At 42.6% G+C, this 23519-nt stretch overlaps 1 protein-coding gene across 1 annotated transcript in view; it reads right to left on the reverse strand.

Moving 5' to 3' along the window:
• LOC127636265 (reticulon-4 receptor-like 1) overlaps positions 1-2267 on the reverse strand; it is a 161911-nt gene extending 159644 nt beyond the window's left edge. The window contains exon 1 of the mRNA XM_052116711.1: positions 1535-2267. Within this exon, the coding sequence (XP_051972671.1) occupies positions 1535-1547 (13 nt within the window). The 5' untranslated portion in view covers positions 1548-2267. The remainder of the gene's footprint in view (positions 1-1534) is intronic.
• Positions 2268-23519: the final 21252 nt, after the last annotated feature.

Here is a 23519-nt window from a genome sequence, read left to right on the forward strand (position 1 = left end):
ATCTGTAGTACAACACCAGTCAGATCCTTGAGAAACCCATGTTTGCAGAAAGTCAAACACAATTTGACGAAACAGCTTTACTGTAAACAGATTTGCGCTGCTCACTATTATTGTGCATCCCTGAGCTGTAAGCACAGACTCCTACCAATAAACATTCATAACTCCTTATCATTTTATTGTGTGTTTGCATTGAGGAGGGGCTTGTGTCACAGCTAATGCAGAATGCCTTTAAGCACACAAACAAATCCCTGCACAAATCTCTCTCGCTTTCTTTCTTTCTTTCTTTCTTTCTTTCTTTCTGTCTCTCTCTCTCCATCCTATATCTTTTCTAAGCTCAAACCCACACATTCTTTTGTAATGAGAAATAAATGAGAAAGCAGTTCCCAGAGCAGGCTGGATTGAAGCTGCAGGCTGAGCATTAGTAAAAATGGTATGACTCCACAGTCAATCCTCAAGAGGCTAAAATAACTGGAGGTAATGCCTTTTTTAGGTAAGTACAGAGTAACAGAATAAAGAACAAACATTGATGCCGATAACTTAAAATATGTAAATGAAAAGTACTTCTTGGTAATTCTTGGTGATAGAAATGACTTTTAAATTAACATTTGTGTGCGTGCGTGTGTGTGTGTGTGTGTGTGTGTGTGTGCGTGTGTGTGCGTGTGTGTGTAAATTACCATGTCTTCTATATTATCTGTTGGCAATCACATTTGCAACTAAAGATTAAACAAAAGTTAAATCAAACGCAAAAATGTGCTTAAAAACATTGTGACACGCATAACTTCCTGCTTTGGGTAAAACAGCGCCCTTTTGTGGCACACACTTGTGTTGATCCATCAATTTTCATGACCTGAATTATTACGTACAAAGCTTGTTTTGAAATATAGACACTACAATACATATCTCTTATGCAATGTACCAGGTATATCTCATAACAATGAACTATGTACGTAACAGCAAAATACATTGTGATAAAAACATATTTGGGCAAATACTTTTTTGAGACAGCAATTACAGCAATCAAAATGCATTTACTGAATTCTTTTTTTTGAGGGAATCAGACACAACATAAGCAAGAGTTCACAAACAATGGTCCCCTGAGCGCCTTGTTGTTTCCGCCTCTCCAGTTTTTAAAAAGATGAGAATCACCATCTGGATTTAACTGTTTTAACTGGGCTAGTTAAAACACGGCCAGCAAGTAACCTCCAGTAGTTGTCAGCTGCAGTGCGGCATCGCTTGTCTCTTTTTAAGAATAATATTTCGTGCTGTGTATTAATATTTAATTCGCGCACAGTCTAAAAGCTCACCACAACTTAAAGAGCTAGTAAAACCAGAGACAAACTCAACTATAGAAAATGTCTGAAATGTGAAGTCAAATGCGCTTGGAGTCACGCACGCGATGAATAGAAATGTAACCTACTTTAAGCTTGAACTTCACCAACAAACAAACTAATCTAAAATATGAATATTTAAAAATTTACAATACAATAATATTAATTCTTTCTTTTTCTTTTTTAATCAAAAATGTTGATCTTACCTCGCTTGAACATCCTGAAGGTGCGGTGATGATGCTCTGCACTTTATTCCACTGTAATAGTCAAAATAAGCGTCTCATCTTTAATAATCCGTGTCATACAAGTTTCAGTAGTTTGAATTATATTCAACGTGAGGCAATCCACGTCAAAGGCATAAAATCTTGACTCTTGACCTCAGGTCTCATGTATCGATTAAAATGGAAAACAACATCGCCGACGTGGAAATTGCACAATCCCCAAGCTCGCGATGAGAAGAGATCACGAGATATGACTCCGATTGATTTGAACCGAAATGTGTCATGTAGGCTTCAGCAAGCACTTGTTATTGTCTAACCTTTCACATAGCCAAAAAAGACTATTTAAAGTTTCATAATGTCGATCGATGTTACGGCAAAACAACAATGTTGTATATAATCTACCTGTATGCCACTTTTACGATAACTACAACGCGAATATAATGTTCTGTTTAGTATGCTAATTGCGTTTGGATGTCAGAGATGCTCGGGTCGTTAACGGACAGTTAGCCGTCTCTGCCTCCTCAGGAGTCGGAAAGAGAGAGCACTACTGGAGAGATGTGTCGGGGAGGTAAAGACGGAGAGAGAGCGAGAGAGATTTACCCCCTCCCGCCTTCCTATCCTCCTTCTTAACTCGGCTCTCTCTTACTCGGGTAGAAGCATCTATTAGAAAATATAATTTATGTCCATTCGTTTGAGTCTCTGTCTCATGTTTAGTTTCCGTTCAGTTGATACTGATGTTGTGCTACCTGTCTGGTCCTCTGACTTTCCCCTCTGACGACGAAAGATAGGAGGAGCAATTTATCCCATATAGACCCTTGTTTTGCAAGATAAATTCTTGAGCAAAATGATTTCCTTAAAGGGTTAGTTCAGCCAAAAATGAGAATTCTCTCATAATTTAGTCACCCTCATGCCATCCCAGATCTGTGGGACTTTCTTTCTTCTGATGAACACAAACTAAATTTTTTTGAAGAATATTTCAGCTCTGTAGGTTCATACAACGCAAGTGAATGGTGACCAGAACTCCAAAAGCTCCAAAAAGCAGATACAGTCAGCTTAAATGTAATCCATAAGACTCCAGTGGTTTAATCAATGTCTTCTAATGCAATCTAGTTGATTTTGGGTGAGAACAGACCAAAATATAACTCCTTTTCCACTCTACATCTTGAAACCGCAGTCTCTAGGCACAATCATGATTTCAAGCTGGACTACAATTCCTATAGCGCTACCTAGCACTCTCCGCATACGCTAGGAAGTGTTATCGAGCTTGAAATCATGATTGTACCTAGAGACTGCAATCACATGATGTTAAGTGAAAAAGGATTTAAATGAAGTCTGTTCTCACCCAAAACCAACTGGACCAAAGTGTGACAACTGTTTCACAAAAATAAATCCAAGTGTAAATTAGGCTGCTTGAGCATTCAGAACCTCCTTGGTTCTGGCTTTCATGCGTGGATGTGTTTTTAAAATGTCAGTTGGTATTATTAGTTGACTGCTACGTAATGTATGATTATTCATTGTGAAGCTGTGTTTTCTTAATGGCATGAATCGCACTGAAGGCCTAGACTTAAAATGCACGGCCCGCAGCTGGATGGATGGATGGATAGATCACAATAAATATATTATTGTTTAAAAGGATCTAAAGCATAACATGATATTCAGTAAGGATCCTTTATGTAAATGTTGAAGAAATTCTCTTGTTTAGGTAAGGATATATTTTCTTGCTCTATATAATGCCTTAAATTTGCCACCACATCAGCACCAGTCCTTCATTGCTGAATCAAGTGGCTTCAGTAAAAAGCTGTTACTCTTTGTGCCTGTGTAAGGTGAAAGGGGTTAATGACCCTATCCAGCGTCGTCTGACACAAGCACCTGCCACATCACGATCACACGATCCAAAAAGTAGCTGGGTCAATCACAAGGCCATTTTAATCCGGAGTAAAGAGGATAATGCTCCCCTTTGCTCTCATCCTCCCTCAGGTGGCTGGGTATAGGATGGGCACTGATAGATGTAAATTGTTCTGCCTCCCCTGTGGTCTCTTCCTGTCTCCGTTTTGGTTTATCTCTAGCAAGCAGGGTTGTGAGTAACTAGTGTGAGGCTGTGGTTTAATCACATTATACATCTGAATACATTTATTTGCTCACATACAGCCCTTTTTGCACTCAATCTGTAGACGCTGTCACACGTGGCCTTTACTTATGCTGAACTTGATGAATATTGCAGTGTACTCAGATCAGTTACCTTCCAGTGCAATGCAGTAAAGTCCACATGAAATCAAAATTGTATATTATATACTGTATAATACATGGAAAGTTTATTTACATAAATTGCACATATAAATGGGCGAAGAGAAAAAAAAGACAAAACAACATTGCCTGAGTGGAGGGTTCATGCTGCCTCTGCCTGTCCTCCCAGGGGGTCCTGGTCAACTGACACACAATATTGTTTGTCTCAGTGAGGTGCAGGAATACACACATTAGTTTTAAAGTGCTGATGAAGACATTTAGAAACTGGTCACACACTAGGGATCTAAGAACAAAGAGCACAGTAGTTGACATCAGATGTTGATTTCTTTCCAAGTCCAGTCTGTACTTTTGCTTGTTTTGTTTTTAAACCTTGGAGTGGTTGAGCTTATCATCTGAATCTAAAATCACTTGAGATATATATATATATATATATATATATATATATATATATATATATATGTAAACTTTGGTGTGACCTTATCCTGCACCGTTTGTGTTACGGACATGAATAATACCTCAAATCGACCAGCTTGTTGAGAAGAGGTGTGCTAGCACTTTTCTAAGTGATTTGATTTAAGGTTTTCACCTGGTGGACAATTTAATGGGCAAACTAATCCCATTGATTTACATTTAAGGTGGGAACCAAGCCATATCTAGGGGATCAGAATATCAGACCTGGGGAAGGGCACTTTGAGATGCATATCAACATGATTAAAACTACTCTGAACACCTTGGCAACCGCATAGCAACACCCTGGTAACCACCCACATCACTTAAGCATGGTATCAGTTGGTTTTGCATGGACAAGAATTAACAAATTTTATGATTATTTTTCACATCTGAAAATGTTATTGTAATTGCGTGAAAAGAAGATATATATGATTTATTTAAAGGAACATTCCGGAATGTTCAATACAAGTTAAGATCAATAAACAACATTTGTATTATAATGTTGTTTACCACACACATACACACACAAAATAATAATAACAATACAGTGGCAAGAAAAAGTATGTGAACCCTTCATGTTAAGTATGTGAAGTATGTGATTTTCAAGTATTAATAATAGACAAACATAATCTGCAATGACAAGCAAATAATTGTAATTTTCATGTTTGAAAATGTTGTTTAATTCACAGTCCATAATGGAAAAACTATGTGAACCCTTGTATTTAATAACTGGTATAACCTCCTTTAGCAGCAATAACCTCCACCAGACGTTTTCTGTAGCTGTTTATCAGCCTTGAACTACAATGAGGAGGGATTTTACACCATTCCTTCCTACAGATCTATTTCAATTCATTAATATTTCTGGGAATTCTTGCATGAACATTCTTTTTCAGGTCATGCCACAACATCTCAATTGGGTTAAGGTCTGGGCTCTGACTTGGCCATTCCAAAACATGATATTTCTTCCTCTTTAGCCATTCTGTTGTTGATTGTGTGTTTTAGGTCATTGTCTTTCTGCATCACCCAACCTATTTTAAGTTTCAGATAATGGACCGCAATCCTGTCATTCTCCTGTAAAATCTCTTAATATAATTTTGAATTAATTGTTCCCTCAGTGATTACAAGCTGTTCTGGCTCTGATGCATAAATGCGGTTCCAAACGATGATGCTTCCTCCACCATGCTTCACAGTTGAGATGAGGTTTTAGTGTTGGAGTGCAGTGTATTTTTTCCTTCATAGTGTTATGGATTTTTTTGTCAAAAAGTAAAATTTTAGTTTCATCTGTCCACAGAACATTATCCCAGAAGATTTGTGGAGCCTTTAGGTTGTATTTTTCAAGCTTAAGGTTTGCAGCAATGGGGTTCTTCTTCTTTCTTTTTTTTAAATTTTTTTATGTTAGTCTCATGGGTTCCCAATAAATACATATGTAAAAAGGTACACTCACTTTCATGTTCAGTGTATTACTGAGCTTTAAGGATTGTTAGAGATTTTGGCACAGCATGAACATTATTCTTAGAGAGCAAGCACTTCAAATGGGGCCACTGTGCATTATATTTGATGACACAGATTTGTGTTTATAAATTATCTTGACCTTGAAATAACATTTCAGCATTGCACTTTTCACTGAAAGGATATGGCCTCCACTCCTGGCAGATAATTGGTCAGCTTGATGGGGTTTTGACCTTTTGTTGACCTTTCATTGACCATTCTTCAAGTATCTGCCTTGTAATTAATGTTTTGTAGGTCTACTTTCCTAACATCCAAGTCAGATGCTCAGATCTCGACCTTTTTAACAGATGGGCTTGTCTTCACTTTCCTTGCCAATACCTCCTTTCCGTGGAAAAATATGAGTCATTTGGTGAACTTCAATGACTGCTGCACTTTTAGCTACAGAACATGTGTTGTGTGGTTTGTGGGAGTCCTGTTCAGCTCTGCCAAGGTTACAGGTATCCGTGATACACCGCCCAACAGATATGTCAATCAATATGTGGAAGCTATGTAAACAAAGTATTCCTGACAGACAGACAGACAGACAGACAGTTAGACAGACAGAAAGACAGACAGATAGACAAACAGATAGACAGATAGATAGATAGATAGATAGATAGATAGACAGACAGACAGACAGACAGACAGACAGACAGACAGACAGACAGACAGACAGACAGACAGACAGATAGATAGATAGATAGATAGATAGATAGATAGATAGATAGATAGATAGATAGATAGATAGATAGATAGATAGATTGATTGATTGATTGATACTGTTTACTGCAGAGCTTTTGTTGCTCTGCTAAGGTGTGTGTGTGTGCGTGTGCGTGTGTATACTATAGGGGCATCTCGCTCCTCAGTGTGCCGGGAAAGGTCCTGGCAAGGATTATTCAACATCGCCTTGCCAGGCACACTGAGGAGAGGCTTGCGGAGCCCCAGTGTGGTTTCAGGAAAGGACGGTCTTGCACAGATGCCATATTTTCTGTCAGTCTGCTACAGCAGAGGTGTAGGGAATTCCAACAAGACCTACATTTCTGCTTTATTGACCTGGTCAAGGCCTATGATACCATCAGTAGGCCTTGGCTCTGGGTTGTTCTTCATGCTTTCGGAGTCCCAGACCCGCTGCTCATGATCATTAAGGGCCTTCATGATGGAGAACGGGCCCGGGTAAAACTACGTGGCCGGGAGTCGGAGCCATTCACCTTGGAGTGCGACAGGGATGTCCTCTTGCTCCCACATTATTTAATATCTATTTCGACCGTGTAGTTTGTGAAGCCTTCGATAGCTGTACTGGAGGAATTTCCATCTGGTACAGATATAATGGGAGGTTGATGGAATGGTCACCTCCCTACTGGTCAACCACATTAGCAACCACATCAGCATACATAATACATAAAGATGAACCTGGAGCTTGCCACTAAGAGATAGGGCCTTACATCAGCCCAACCAAAACTAAGCACCTGCCTGGGTATTATGTACCATCAGACACTCCACCCCCACAGCTCCCAATTGGTGATGGGGCAGTTGTGGAGAGAGTGGTGTTTTTCCAATACCTGGGCATTGTGCTTATGGCAGCAGAGGTCTTACTCCGAATCATTCGAGCAGCATTACCTTTTCATCAGTTGCATAACACTGTGTGGAAGCTACCCGGTTTGTCGCTCCTCACGAAGCTTCAGGTATTCACGGTCATTCCCTCCCTTCTCTACGCTTGCGAAACGTGGACCCCCTAATGGAACACCTTCGCCAGTTAGCAACATTTAGGCTGGCCTGCCTAAGATCCATCCTGGGTTTAACCAGGCTGGATTGTGTGAGGTGCTCACAAATCTTTGAAAGATGTACATGAATGATACCTCAAATCATGTAGTTTGTTGAGGAGAGGTGTCTTATTAATTTTCTAAGCAATCAGATTTTTCAAATTTTTCCCTGGTGGATAATAAAACAATCCAAAAAATTCCATTGACTTAAATTGAAGGAGGGACCAGAAACACATACAGTCCAAAAAAAACCAAAGCATGGACCCAGAACACCCTCAACCATGTAGCAACACAATGCAAACACTTAGCAACATCCTGGCAACCAGCCACAACATTTGCATTGTGGCAGAGAGTTTTGTACGACTCACATTTCTTAATTCGTCTAGTTTGACTTGCTTTCTGTCCCATTGGAAAAGTCACTTTGTTCAAATATTGTTGTTAACAAAGATATTCTAAGACAGAATCAACATTTTTAATTTGTAATTTAAATTAATTTCTTGCATGAGCAAAGTTACATATCAAGCCAAACATTTGCCTGTAAAGATAGTGTGAATATGCAAAACACCCAGAGGATAAATCAGAGATAAACAGCAGTATATCATGTTCCAGTTGCACACAGCCAACACATTTCCCTGCACGCATTTGTAAACATCACATCAGCTCCCTTCTTCATCCTGCAGCCGTGCAAAAACCCCTGACACATGAGGAAGCCGTGAGAGCATTCTCTCTAGCTGTCCTGTACCAGTTCAGAGCAAAGGATGGTGTGGAAGCAGGGAGAGGTGAGAGCTCAGACCTAATTGCCAGGAAAAGTGTATAATGAATATACAGGGATATTGTGCAGTCTGCTGAGGAAAGCTGGTTTTCGTGACTCACGGGAATCAGTGATTCTCACTGGTGCCAGTGAACTCTGGATGCTACCAGAGGGACATGCTACATCATTAAGTATGAAAAAACACTTGACTCATGAGACGATCTCACTCCATAGGCAACCTGCTAACCAGCTTGTTGTTTTGGCATCTCAAAAATTGAAATTTCAACTGCAGCTTAGCATACAGCACTTTTTTTTTATCTTGACACAATGCATGTATTCCCAGTAGGAAACCAGGACTTTACCATGTAGATTTGTATTCATTTATGTATTGGAGGGGCGAGGTTTGTGGGTGTGTCCTTGCAGTGAGAACGTGTTCGATGTTGAACTGTACCTGGGTTTCTGACTTTTACATTATCATAATTTAGCCCAACACTGTTCTTATCGGAACAAGAGAGAGAGGGGTGTGTGTTATTTCACACTACAGACAGAGTGCTGTGCCTGTCCTTGTTTTAATAAAGCAAAGAGGAGGAAACACACAATTACATTTTCTAGAGGACAAATAATTTCGAAGGTGTCACCATGCTGCAGTTTAGATTGGCTTTGCACATTTGCATACACACTCACAGATGATGTACTCATGGATTTTCATAACTGTGCTTTTATACAAACAGCTTTATAATGTAAAAGTGCTGTTTTTAACAGTCACATAGTTTAACAAGCATCATTTTATCGAGTTCAACAAGGATTTTTACCCAGCACTTAAAAAGAGCAGTCTATATGTTAGATTTAATATTTCATTTGTGTCTGCTGCCATGGTAACTGTGTTTGGATTGTTAATAGTGACAATGGTGATTTACATCTCAGAGAAAAGACATGAATTTAATAGTTTGTTTTTCTCTAAGTCTTCCAAATGTGCAAATTTAAATTTGAACAATTTCCTCTTGGGTATCAAGTCAACCTTCACTTTAAACACCACCAGGGGTGGAAAGAGTACTGAAAATAATATTCAAGTAAATGTACTGTTCCTTAAAAAAAAAAAAAAGAAAGGTAGTTTGTGTAGAGTAAAAGTGCCTGTCCTAAAAACTACTCAAGTTAGAGTAAAAGAGTAGCTCATTTAAAAATACTCATGAGTATTGAGTACTGAGTTGCAAAAGCTTTGCCCCTTTATAATAAAAACTATATGCTGCAATTTAAAAATTTAAAAAGCACACATACTGTAATTTTCATTCCCTTTTATGACTGTTTGACAGAAAGAATAAAACTCTAGGTATTTTATAAGTGTTTGTGATTGACAACTTTTAAAATGCATCACTTATTTATGATACTGTAAACACTACATGAATCTGATGGGGGAAAAAAGGGCAACATAATTACACAAATGAAAAGATGAAAGTTATTTTCAACACAATGATCCCCATTTTATATCATAATGTAAGAAAAAATGACATTAAAATCAGTTAATGTGTAATGTCTAAATTTCCCTTAATGTCAACTGAGAGAGTTACTGTTGCACATAAAACGTGTTCAAAACAATCCAAGGAATGCAAAAAAAAGAAAAAAGGGTCACTTGGCGCGTCATGTCCAGGACAATAAACGGGGTGGAGCATTTGTTTGGTACAGGGACCACATCGGGCTTCAAAGGAATAGTTCACACAAAAATGAAAATTCTCTCATCATTTGGTCACCCTTATGCCATCCTGGATGTATATGACTTTCTTTCCTCAGCAGAACACAAATTAAGATTTTAAGAAGAAAATCTCAGCTCTTTTGGTCCATACAATGCATGTGAATGGGTGCCAAAAGTTTGAAACTCCAAAAACCACACAAGTCAGCATAAAGTAGCCTTTGTATGCAACCATGTGACTCTAATGGTTAAATCCATGTCTTCAGAAAAGATAGTGGTAGTTTGGGTTAGAAACAGATCAATATTTAAGTCAATTTTTACAATAGATTCTCCTCCCTGCTCAGTCAGTATCCACTTTTAACTTTCACTTTCTTCTTTTGTTTTTGGTGATTAATATTCTTCAAGCATATCACCACCTACTGGGCATGGAGAAGAATTACTAGCAAAAATGTACTTACGTATTGATCTTTTTCTCACCCACACCTATCAAATCCACTTGAGTCATACTTTTGTGCTGCCTTTATGTGCTTTTTGGAGTGTCAAAATTTTGGCATCCATTCACTTGTATTTAATAATAATAAATTGATCAATTGTCACACATTATACATACATTTCTGCAAATACATGGTGACATTATTTATTTTTCACATATCCCAGCTAAGCTGGGGTCAGAGTGCAGGGTCAGCCATGATACGGCGCCCCTGGAGCAGATAGGTTCAAGGGCCTGGCTCAAGGGCTCAACAGTGGTGTCTTGGTGGTGTTGGGGCTTTAACCCCTGACCTTCTGGTCAGTAACCCAGAGCCTTAACCGCCACCACTGCCCTATATCGCCCTATATTTTATGGACCAGATGTGAAATATTATTCTAAAAATCTTAATTTGTGTTCTGCAGAATAAAGAAAGTCATACACATCTGTGATGGCATGAGGGTAAGTAAATTATAATAGAATTTTCATTTTAGAGTGAACTATTTATTTAAGTAGCCCATGGGGGGCCACATTGTACTTTGATTTAGTTCTTGTATCTTTTAAACCCAGCAATAGGTGTGTTCTCATTCTAATGCATAGAACATAGGCCAGGTATAGAACATTACTAAAAAGTTTATCATTATTATGTCAAGGACGTCTCTCTTTTTTTTTCAGATAAACATCAATATTGTTTTATCACCCAGCCCTATTGATAACATTGCATTAATTTCTCACATCAACCCAATAATAGATAGATAGCTAATTTACAGTTTACATTATAGACACACAGAGTCTAGCAAGCAGAAATATGAAATTAACCTCAAAATGTTTCTTCAAATTAGAGGCAGGATTAATGCTGATATCTGGCTTGAGCAAGTTAAACTCACATGACACAGTCAAGCAATTGGCCTTTTTCACTGCGAAAAGCCCTTTCATGTTCCGTGATGTTCAGGTGTTGAAAATGTGTTTGAGGCATCCTCCACATCCATAACAGTTGGCGCCAAATCTACAGCTGCTGTTCAAGTTTTTTTTTACATGTGATTTGATTTGACGGGAGTCACGAGACTCTCCCTTGCCAATCAAGTTGAGAGATAAATATAATATCAGGACAGGGAAGTAGCGAACACAGATGGTGGGAAAATCAGAAATGGTGTGGAGAAATATGGTTTCATTCTATATTACTTCCATGTCATGTTTCAGTCTGTGTTGACCTCCCTGTTGCATTCCTTCATCATAGAAGATGGTACACCTGAATTATGCATTCAGCTTGACATCCTGCAGCCCTTACACGCACACAGACACACACTCACACATACCTTGCTTGGTTCGTTGACCTTTATTTGAAAGATAATTATATGTTTAATTATATTAATGGTAATCTAATTACTTAAGTGATGTAACCGTTTCTCTAAATGGTTTGTCTGTCTTTGTTTAACATCTCTTAATTTAATCACATAGCAATGTTTGGAATAGATTTCTGTTATACTGCTCACTACTTACTGAGCAATATACTACCTACTGTTTTTAATAAATAGCAGCCTATGTGAAACAGTACACAGTATTTCATTTTATGTAAACAATTATTCAACTTTAAGCAGTCTGATCACACAGAACGTTTGCATATTGTGAATAACAGTGAATATTACATAACTATACAGTTGTGATCTAGTTCTGTCACACTTTTTTTTATTTATTTAAATTGAGCTTTTATTTTGGCTGAGCTTTTACTTTGAAGTGTTTCTCTGTTGTCATGACCAAAGAGCTCTGACTGACAATATAACACTAGCTTTCCACTCTGGAAAAGCCAGTCGCCACATGACTCGGTGTGATTTTTAAACCGCAATTACTTTATAAATAAATAAATATACAGTCTGTGCTTTGTGCTAAAAAGTGCATTTTAATCAGCACGAGTACATGAGCATTGTATCAGACCCTATTACGATACCAGTATCGGTACCGGGACATCGCTACTGTGCACAGTACATATACTGCAAAAATATTGTATAGTATGCAGTGTTGGATTTAATCAGATTACAAAGCAATTAGTTACTGTAATCTAATTAATTTTTATTTTAAAAAGTAGGTGTGACGAGGAGGGGATGTGGACTGAGTCAACTAATCAGCGGGAGAGAGAGATAAAGGGGAGCCAGAGATGCCATGTTAAGAGATGTGTGTGTGTTTATGTTTGTTTTATGTTGTTGTAATTTCAGTTACATCATTAAAGTTATGTTGACTGTTCTGCCGGTTCCAGCCTCCTCCTTGCCCATCCCTTACCCGTTACATTGGTGCTGAAACCCAGGAAACATTATTTATTTAGAATACATTTAAAACATTAGTAGTGTCCATGTACATCTGCTTGCGTTTCTGTGACAGGTCATTGTAATGTAGAAATGTGAGGTGTTAAGTGTATAACTTGTGTTAACAATGAACAAGGGGGTTCAATACAAGTTAAGCTCAATCGAAAGAATTTGTGGCATAATGTTGATTACCACAAAAATTTATTTTGACTCGTTCCTCCTTTTGTTTAAAAAAAAAAAAAGCAAAAATCGAGGTTCCACTTTTGGCACTTACAATGGAAATGAATGGGGGCCAATTTTTTTACGTTTAAATACTCACTTTTCCAAAAGTATAACCTCAAGACACAAAGGATTTGTGTGTAAACATGATTTTACATGAACTTTTCTGTGTAAAGTTAAAGCCAATTTAACAACTTCGTTACCATGAGGATATAATGTCAACAAACCCTAAAACAACTGTAAATAAATACGATTTAAACAAATTTACAGCTCAAATAATACACAAGTTTTATCAGAAGAATTAATGCAAGTGCTTCACATTTCTGTGTTTAAACCTTCCAAAAAAATTGGCCACGTTCACTTTCATTGTAAGAGCCTCATTGAAACCCAGATTTTTACTTTTTTTAAAGAAAAGGAGGAATGAGTCTAAATAAATATTTGTGGTACTCAATATTATGCCACAAATGCTGTCAGTTTAGCTCAACTTGTATTGAAACCGGAACATTACTTTAAAGCTAAACTAAATAGTATTGTGATTACATTTCAATGAAGTAATCAGAAAAGTAATCTGATTACACTATTAGATAAGTAATTGAGTGGATTACTTTTTGAGTAATTTGCCCAACACTGATAGTATTGTAGTTTGCCATTCCGAACCTTCAAAAAGTCTCACATGCCTTCAGTCATTCTCCTATAAGATGACATTAGGCCACAACCTTCCATTTCTTCTCTGTTGCTGTATGACCCAGCCAATTCTTCTCTGCTTCCTTTTCTTTCCTAGCCCTCAGGTGGCTGCACTGATACCGTGCTCTTGTGCGAGTGTTTAGTCAGCTAGGTCATTCGCTGGGAGCTTTGAGTTTCTCTTATTCACACTCCAGCCCACCATGTGTGTGCGGGGACATCAGCCAGCTCACGACCCAGAGCCCAACAGCAGGCACTGAGGGCTGGACTGAGAAGGGATCGCGTGGCCCATTTCTCTGTCGCCTTTTACCGGCAGAAGCCCAGTTCTGACACACATATCCCCAGATGGTGTGCCAATGCAGAGCAACATTGCGAAAAGTAGTGTCTGAACACAAATTTGGCTCACTCTGAACTTGGCTTGAATCATTACAGGCTGAATTAGTAACTCGACTCACTGCTTTGTGACTTCAATACACTCTTAAAAATAAAAGTTCTTCATTGGTTACTTGCAAAGAGCCATTTTTGGATGTATTGGCGTCTTGAGTTGGCTATAAGTCTTTTTAGAGATAAAAAATTATTGATGTTACATTATTGGATCTTCATATTAGTGAATGGATTTTTTGTTTTTTAAACTACTAGTATGCCTTTTTCACACTTCAGTGTTCACACAGGGAAAGGCTTCATTTGTAGGTAAAGAAACTTCTGATTTACCTTTTTTAATGGCAATGAGCCTATGGCAAAATTATAGTTGATATTAATGTACAATTAATCATAAATGCATCATATAAACAGTGTTTATCTCATAGTTTCACAATCTGATCACACAGGAAATCGGCATGTTGTTTCCAAAAGGTTCATGTACCCTGAAACCAACCCCATTCACCGGAATTTACTGACAAGCGTCCAACAGACATTTTTGCATCAATTCAAATGTTTCCTTCTAGTGCAACCTCAGAAGCACAGGTTCTGGTCCCGTGGATCAGAAAGTAATTGCATGCACATAAACAATGGTGAATGATTCAGAGGTTTATTTTACTATAAAAATACATTTTTACTCCACTGATGTTTAAGTTTAGGGCTGAGTGCTCAGTTTAGGGCTGAGGTTTGGGTTATGTTGTAGAGTTGCAAATATGCATTCCTGTTGACTTGATAACATAATTTACAGCTAAAAATAAAACTTTTTTTGGCAGCACCCTCTGGACATTTTACACAGAAACTAGAGCTCACACGTGCCAATACAACATTTCCAGCTTTGGCCACTGGGGGCAGTGATTTAAATTTCATTAAGAACAGACCATTGAAACTGAAAAACGTTTGACCTAGTGTTGCCAAATTTACAGTGTAATTTTGTGTACTTGTTAACTTGTCATGGTTGCAGACAAGTTAACTCTGACGATCTGCATGCTGTTGGATTTGACGGCGCACAACAGCAGCTTTCTCCTACTTTGCACGGCGTGCATTGTTGCCCCTGAGCGCTTCGACAGCGCAGACACACACACATACTGTGTATTAAAAGAGTTATTTCCCTTAAAAGAGTGAATTTCTCTAAAAGAGCAAAACACAGCGGCGTTGAACGTCCTTTTCAGGACGCGTCTTTTTCAAGATGCCCTTCCGCCCCTGTGTTGTTCCTGGATGCGGTAGAGTGCTCTCCGCTTCAGACGGCCACAGGCGCTGTCTCGTGTGTTTGGGCCGCGATCACACCGAGGCGGCGTTTGTGGATGGCTCATGTTCTCACTGCGAGAACATGACCATGACCACGTTGCGGTCGCGGCTTGCTTTCAACAGAGAGCAAGCCACCCCAGCTGCACCCCACATTGCTCCTTCTTCCCACGGGATTGAGGACGATGCGGTTGGCGCTGGGGGTGATTTGGGGGGCGGCAGTGGGTGCAGTTTCGCCGGGTAGCCCCCCGCGAACCTCCCGTTCCCCCGACACAGAAACATGCACGGGGGTGGACCTGATCCTGATGTGCTGCAGGAACTGCGCTCAGCGACCGACCTCGCCCTGAGAGCGACGAAGGCCACAGCGCAGGCACTCGGACAGGCGATGGCCACCCTAGTGGTCCAGGAACGCCATCTCTGGCTCAACCTGGTCGAGATGCGTGAGGCCGACAAGAACCGCTTCCTGGACGGACCTGTCTCCCAGATTGGCCTTTTAGGCGACACCGTCGAGGACTTCGCCCAACAGTTCTCCGCGGTGAAGAAGCAGACGGAGGCCATATCTCACATCATGCCCCGCCGCACACCTGCCGCTACGGGCCCTGCCCCGTCTGCTCGCCGAGGGTGTCCCCTTGCGGTGAAGAAACCAGCTCCTGCTCCGCCTCAACCCGGGCCCAGCTCTCAGCCCCAGCGTCGAGCACCCCGCAGGCGGCGCACGCCCCCTGTCTCATGAACCCCCTCTAGGACCCGGAAGGCTCCCAAGCGTTCCTGAGACAGTTGACCCAGGGCCGAAGATGTTAGCTCTGGAGGTGGTAAGACCGCTCCGTCTCCCGGTGGAGGGCCGGGAGGAGAATCCTTTGTTTTTTCATTTGCCACACCCCCTGACGGGGGCTGTGGTACCCACATTCTCAATAAAAGAGCTATTTCCTTTGCCTCTGGGTCACCTGGCCCGCAAATGCCGTTCTCACGGCAATCTGCTTTCAGATTACGACAGTCCCAGTACACCGGACGCGGCGATCCCGCCTTCCGCCTGCCCACGACTGTCCCCCGGCCGGCCGGTTCAGACGAGTCCAGAGGACGCCAACATCAGACCTCCTCCTCAGTCATGAACCCGCCCCCTGCCGGGCGCGCGGAGCAAGGTAAGTGCTTTGAGTCTATTCTCAGCACCTCAGTCTCAGGCCGCAATGAAGCCACCTGACGCTGCATTACCTGTTACGCCCCGCTGCGAGGCCCCGCCGGGTACGTCCAAAATACTCGTCCCTTTGGTGCTCCTAGCGCAGAGCTGGGAAGCGTGGTTTTCGCTTCCCAACGCGTCACGCTGGCTGCACCGGACCATTCGACTCGGTTACGCAATTCAGTTTGCCCGGCTCCCGCCCCCCCTTCAGGGGTGTCCGCTTTTCTGCAGTACACGGCGAGCATGCCAGTTCCCTGCGCACGGAAATCACGACCCTCTTAGCCAAGGGCGCGGTAGAGCCCGTCCCTCCAACCGAAATGAGGAAGGGTTTCTACAGCCCTTACTTCATTGTACCCAAGAAAGGCGGCGGCTTACGACCAATCCTGGACCTGCGAGTTTTCAATCGGGCCTTGTTAAAACTCCCGTTCAAAATGCTCACGCAGAGAAATATTCTGGCTGGTGTTCAGCATCTAGATTGGTTCGCAGCGGTAGACCTGAAGGATGCGTACTTCCACGTCTCAATTCTGCCGCGACACCGACCCTTCTTATGGTTCGCGTTCGACGGCCAGGTGTTTCAGTACAAAGTCCTCCCCTTCAGCCTGTCTCTGTCCCCTCGCGTCTTCACGAAGGTCGCAGAGGCGGCCCTTGCCCCGCTACGAGTAGCCGGCATCCACATTCTCAACTACCTCGATGACTGGCTCATCCTAGCACACTCTCGAGAGTTACTATGCACAAACAGAGACCAGGTGCTCCGGCACCTCAGCCGCTTGGGGCTTCAGGTCAACTGGGAAAAGTGCAAGCTCACTCCGGTTCAGAGCATCTCTTTTCTCGGGTTGGAGTTAGACTCAGTCTCAATGACAGCATGTCTCACGAGCGAGCGTGCTCAGTCGGTGCTGGACTGCCTCGCTTCCTACAAGCCAGGCACAGTGGTCCCTCTAAAACTTTTCCAGAGGCTCCTGGGGCATATGGCGTCCTCCGCGGCGGTCGCACCGCTGGGGTTGATGCATATGAGACCACTCCAGCACTGGCTCCAGACTCGAGTCCCGAGACAAGCATGGCACCACGGCACGCATCGGCTAAGGATCATCCCCGCCTGCCTCAAAACACTCCGACCCTGGACAGACCTCTGCTTTTTACGAGCAGGAGTGCCCCTGCAGCAGGTGTGCCGACGCGTTCTGGTCACAACTGACGCCTCCCGGTCCGGGTGGGGTGCCGTGTGCAGCGGGCACACAGCAGCGGGCCGTTGGAAAGGGGCCCCGCTGCGTTGGCACATCAACTGCCTGGAGTTGCTGATCATCCTTTTTGCTCTCAGGAAGTTCCTCCCGTTAGTTCGGGACAAACACGTCCTCGTGAGATCGGACAGCACCACGGTGGTGGCGTACATAAATCGCCAAGGCGGCGTACGCTCCCTCCACATGTCACAACTCGCCCGCCGTCTCCTCCTATGGAGCCAGCAGCGACTCAAGTCACTGCATGCCACTCCCATCCCCAGCAAGCTCAACGTCCTAGCGGACGCGCTATCACGACAACGCCTGCCCGGCGGGGAGTGGAGGCTTCACCCCCAGTCGGTCCAGCTGATTTGGGAACGGTTTGGCAAGGCTCAGGTAGACCTGTTTGCCTCCCAGGAAACCTCCCACTGCCCGCTCTGGTACGCCCTAACAGAGGCTTCCCTCGGGACAGACGTGCTGGCACACAGCTGGCCCTCGGGGCTGCGCAAGTACGCATTTCCCCCAGTGAGCCTTCTTGCACCGGTGCTGTGCAAGGTCAGGGAGGACGAGGAGCAACTCACGTTAGTGGCCCCCTACTGGCCCACTCGGACTTGGTTCTCGGAACTCAGACTTCTCACGACAGCTCCTCCCTGGCAAATTCCCCTGAGAAAGGACCTCCTCTCTCAGGGACGGGGCACGCTCTGGCACCTGCGCCCAGACCTCTGGAACCTCCATGTCTGGTCCCTGGACGGGATTCGGAAGAGCTAGCCGGCTTATTGGTGACCGTTGTGAATACAATCAACCAAGCCAGAGCCCCCTCTACCAGGCACCTTTACGCCCTAAAGTGGCGCTCGTTCGCAGATTGGTGTTCTTCCCGAACCGAAGACCCGCAGAGATGCGCGATCAAGTCAGTGCTCCTGTTCCTACAGGAGAGGCTGGACAGGAGGCTGTCCCCGTCCACCCTCAAGGTGTATGTTGCTGCCATTGCCGCCCACCACGATCCTGTAGACGGCAAGTCTTTGGGTAAACACGACCTGATCCTCAGGTTCCTGAGAGGCACCCGGAGGTTGAATCCCTCCCGGCCAGGCCTAGTTCCCTCCTGGGATCTCTCCGCAGTCTTGGCAGGACTCCAGAGACCTCCCTTCGAGCCGCTTGAATCAATTGGACTCAGGGCCCTCTCTCTTAAGACGGCCCTGCTGATCGCGCTCGGCTCTATCAAGAGGGTCGGGGACCTGCAAGCGTTCTCTGTCAGCGACACTTGCCTGCAGTTCGGTCCGGTGGATACGTCTGTGATCCTAAGACCGCGACCGGGCTATGTACCCAAGGTTCCTACCACACCCTTCCGAGATCAGGTAGTGAACCTGCAAGCGCTGCCCTGGGAGGAGGCAGACCCAGCCCTTTCGTTGCTATGTCCAGTGCGCGCCCTGCGCATTTACCTGGACCGCACACAGAGCACCAGACGCTCTGAGAAGCTCTTTGTCTGCTTTGGGGGATGGCAGAAAGGGAATGCCGTCTACAAACAGAGGCTCGCCCACTGGGTTGTTGACGCCATCACACTGGCTTATCACACCCAGGCCGTGCCCCTACCCTTGCGGGTCCAAGCTCACTCAACAAGGGGTGTTGCGTCCTCATGGGCACTGGCCAAGGGCACCTCCCTAGCAGACATCTGTAGAACCGCGGGTTGGGCAACACCCAATACCTTCGCGAGGTTTTACAACCTCTGCGTTGAGTCGGTTGCGTCTCGTGTTTTCTCAGGTCCGAGCCCATAGAACTCGGTAACACGTAGACCGACCGGCCGGGTGGATCGCTTGCGCCCAGTGCCCTTTTCCTGACGTCAAGGTAAAGTAGTGCGCCTTTTGTCCCAGGACGCCCCACTCCGAGTCGGGACCCTGGTCGTTTCCACCCCAGCCCTCCGGGTCCACGGTTCAGCGGAGGAACTCGCCGACCCAAGCCACTACGGTACCCTGTTGGCTACCCTGTACTGGTATAGGTGCTCCACAGGTAAGGCCTCCTGCTCGGACTCCCCTGTGTGTAATTCCACGGTTCTGTCCCCTTACGAGCGGACCCCCGTGTCTCCCTTAGGCAGTTACAGCTGCCCCGGTCGCCGTGCTGTAGCAACTCCCCCCTTTCGAGGCTGGATCTACCACCGCACCATACTTTCCACATGAGCCCTAAGACGGCTGTGTGACGTGTCTACCACTTTTCCTCCCCAAGAAAAAGGGCAGGTGTGGTCTCCGCAGGGTCTGGGTAAGACCCCCTTCCCTATATGCATGTAAGGGCCCCGGCCGTGATTGCTCTATGCGAGAAACATAGAGAGAAAAGAGGCCCAGCCAGGCTGGCCCGTTCCCATGTTGGCAAACATCGCCTTGTTCCCCTCCCAGGGTAACCAGAAGGATCTCGATGTTCTTATGGGGCATTGGGGAAGGGTACGTGCAGCCAGGTACAGACGATGCACAGCACTGGATGAAATCCCTGCCCGCCTCTGTATCGGCGGTTCACGTACATGGTTCAGCGCATGGCAAGATTGGAATGGGTCCCCTAGTGTCGCTTCTCCGACACAACGTGGAGAGAGCGACAGAAGGGGAACGTTTGGTTACGTATGTAACCTCCGTTCTCCAAGGGAGGGAACGACACGTTGTGTCTTTCCTCCGCCATGTCGCTGAACCGAGCCACTGTTGTGGCCGGACCATTTCCGGCTCCTCAGAAAAATCCTGAATGAACTCCCGTATTTGCGCTGCTTAAATACCCGTATGTCCGGGGGCGGGACATGCAAATACTGGCTGCCAACTCTCATTGGCCTTTTTTCATAGATCAGAGGTGGATATCGGCGCTCAAGAGAGACCCCTAGTGTCGCTTCTCCGACACAACGTGTCGTTCCCTCCCTCGGGGAACGGAGATTACATACGTAACCAAACGTTCAGTATAATTAATTTAAGTGTGACAGAGCTATCTGACTTCCCAAATCAAACAGTTTGCAAGGGACTGTTCTAATGTGTGTTTACATTCTAGTAGGTTGGAAAACAAGATGTTGCAGACATCTAATGAAACAAAGTCTTGACTGCAAATGCCTTATGATCGATGTTCTGTTTTATTCAGTGTAATTACACTCGCTGTGGGTTTGAGACAGCTGTGACACAATGTTTGGTTGGGTGTGTATGAAACAGTTATGTATAAATAGACACGCAATCACACACACGTCTCTCCTCAAGGTTATCACTTTCATTCATGTATCCACATCTTATTTTCACTCTCTCTAACACTGTTTTAGGGTAATGTAATTTAATCAAACTAAACCACTCTGATGTGGTCTACCATCACAGAGCAGATGTGCTCTTGTCCTTGATACGATAATTAATCCTTACCTACAACAAACATGTTTTATAAAATAAATGAAACTCATGAAACATGATTTTTGTGTAGTGTGTTACAGAATATTCAGTGCTGAGGAAACTGATTTATAGATGATGACGTTGGGATACCGCATCCGTTTTTGCAGGTGATGTTTTAATGGGTGAATCTCACAATTTTAATTTTTTATTTTATTATTTTCATTTTGGGTTGACGTATGACCTGGAAATGTTATGGACAGATATCCCCTAAAACTGATTTGCTGTTTAATATTTGCTAATATTTTATCTAATATTTAATATTTCCAGGATTTGTGTTTAATAGGAATCCATCATGGAAGAATGTAGGATGAGGTCATAAAGATCATAGAAATATCTACCACCATGTACATATGTAGGCTGTTTCGTGTGTTATGTTTCTCTCTATCCTTCTTTCAAACTTACCCTCAATCTATCTTGCGCCTACAGTCCAACGCAGCCAGCTCATTATAATATGTACATTTTCATTTTCATAAATCATACTGACAGCAGGGTTTCCATCACACCTGAATGCAGCGGCCTAGAAATGTAACTGCTCTCTGTTCACATACTTCATCTCTCTTCTTTTGATTCCTTCTTAAATTTTTTGCACGTTGCATCACTTGCTCAAATATAGGTTGCATAACTTTCAGCTGTCCAGTAATAATAATAATAATTATTATTATTGCTGTATTTTGAATGTGCATGATGCATATTAAGCTGTCTACAAAGTGAATCTTACAGAACTCGACAATAATATCTTCAAGTAAGTTCCCAAAACACCTCTTTCATACGTGTTGTTATTATTATAATCTTGTTTATTTTTGGTTGACGAGGTGTAGCCTCTGTCCTGTTAAAGCTTTAGTTCCTGATAATACCAGTGACACCCCGCATGTAAATATAAAAGGCAGATAGTGACGCAAATTACATTCTCTCCTTCCTCTGCTCTTAAACTCAAAGTGGCCTTTTTCAAAGAAAATTTGGATCCATTTTATAGGTTCTAAAATGGGAGAGGAGGCGGAGAAGAGTGGGTGATCGCATTCTTTCTGGAGAGTTAGTATAAAAAGTGTAGAGCTTGACTCTGATGTGATTGATTATGCAAATGTCAACTAATTTCTGCAGTGAATTTGAACTTGTAGGTTATGCATTGCTTTTCAAAAAATCGTCAGAGGAATAACTGCAGAGTCTAAAATTAAAGATTTATTTTGTCTTTAATATTGTTGGCTTACATTGAAAGGTTGCATTGATTTTGAGCACTGTTCACATCATTTGTAACCTTTTTAAAGGAATATTCTAGTTTCAATACAAGTTATGTTCAATCGATAGCATTTGTGGCATAATGTTGATTACCGCAAAAAATTATTCTCTCCTTTTCTTTAAAAAAAGCAAAAATTGAGGTTACATTGAGGCACTTACAATGGAAGTGAAAGGGGCCCATTTTTGTTGGGTATAAAGGCTGAAATGTGAAGCTTATACTTTTGTAAAAGCACTTACATTGATTCTTCTGTTAAAACTTGTGTATTATTTGAGCGGTTAAGTCATTTACATCATCGTTTTTATGGTCGTTGTGGGGTTTTAGGGTTTACGGCGGTACGTCGCCATGGCAGTGAAATTGTAAAATTGGATATTCCATAACTTTAGACTGATAAGGTTATACATAAGTGAATTTATCACAATAAAATCATTTTAACATGCATATTTATTTTTGTCTTATGGCTATATTTTTGAAACAGTGAGTATTCAAACACTGCCCCATTCACAAAACATGGCCCTATTCACTTCCATTGAAAGTGCCTCACTGTAACTCATTTTTTTAAATGAGGGACAACTTAAAATAAATTTTTGTGGTAATCAATATGTAATAATTTATGCCACAAACGCTGTTGTTAACGATTAACTTATTAACGTAACCGGAATATTCCTTCAAACAATGTTTTTTTTATTCCGCATAGAGTGTAACTGATCATACATCACCATAATTTTTGGCAAGCAAGCTCTCCTAATTCAATACAATAACAATATTGCTGATCAGGGCTGGATTTAGGGGGGTGCAACTTATCTCTATGCCCCACAATCGCAAGTGAAGCAAAGGGTTGAATTGTATCATCCTGAAAGACACGCAACCCCCTGTCGAGGGAAGAACACACGCACACCCCAAATATACAAAAAGATAATCTGATAATGCTATGTGTTATCTAAAAGTGTTATCATGATCAGTGAAGTGCACATTTATTGCAACAACCAAATTATACTGTATTTTCATGCCATATGAAATGCATGTTATTAAGACTGTCAGATAAAATGTGAATGCCGTGAGACTGCAGTTTTCTGTCTTGATGATCAATCTGCATGTTAAGTAGCTGTGTGTAAGATGCAAAATAATTATTTGATATTATGCATTTTGATGTGTCTCAGATATAGTGTTCATTTTGTGTGCGTTTGATCTTAAGTGTGCACAATGTATCAATATGGTCAGCTCATGATTTGACAATCATTAGATAGTCTAGCGGTGTCCTACACCTGAGTG

This window comes from Xyrauchen texanus, chromosome 44, assembly GCF_025860055.1.
Source record: "Xyrauchen texanus isolate HMW12.3.18 chromosome 44, RBS_HiC_50CHRs, whole genome shotgun sequence".
Lineage (NCBI taxonomy): Eukaryota > Metazoa > Chordata > Actinopteri > Cypriniformes > Catostomidae > Xyrauchen > Xyrauchen texanus.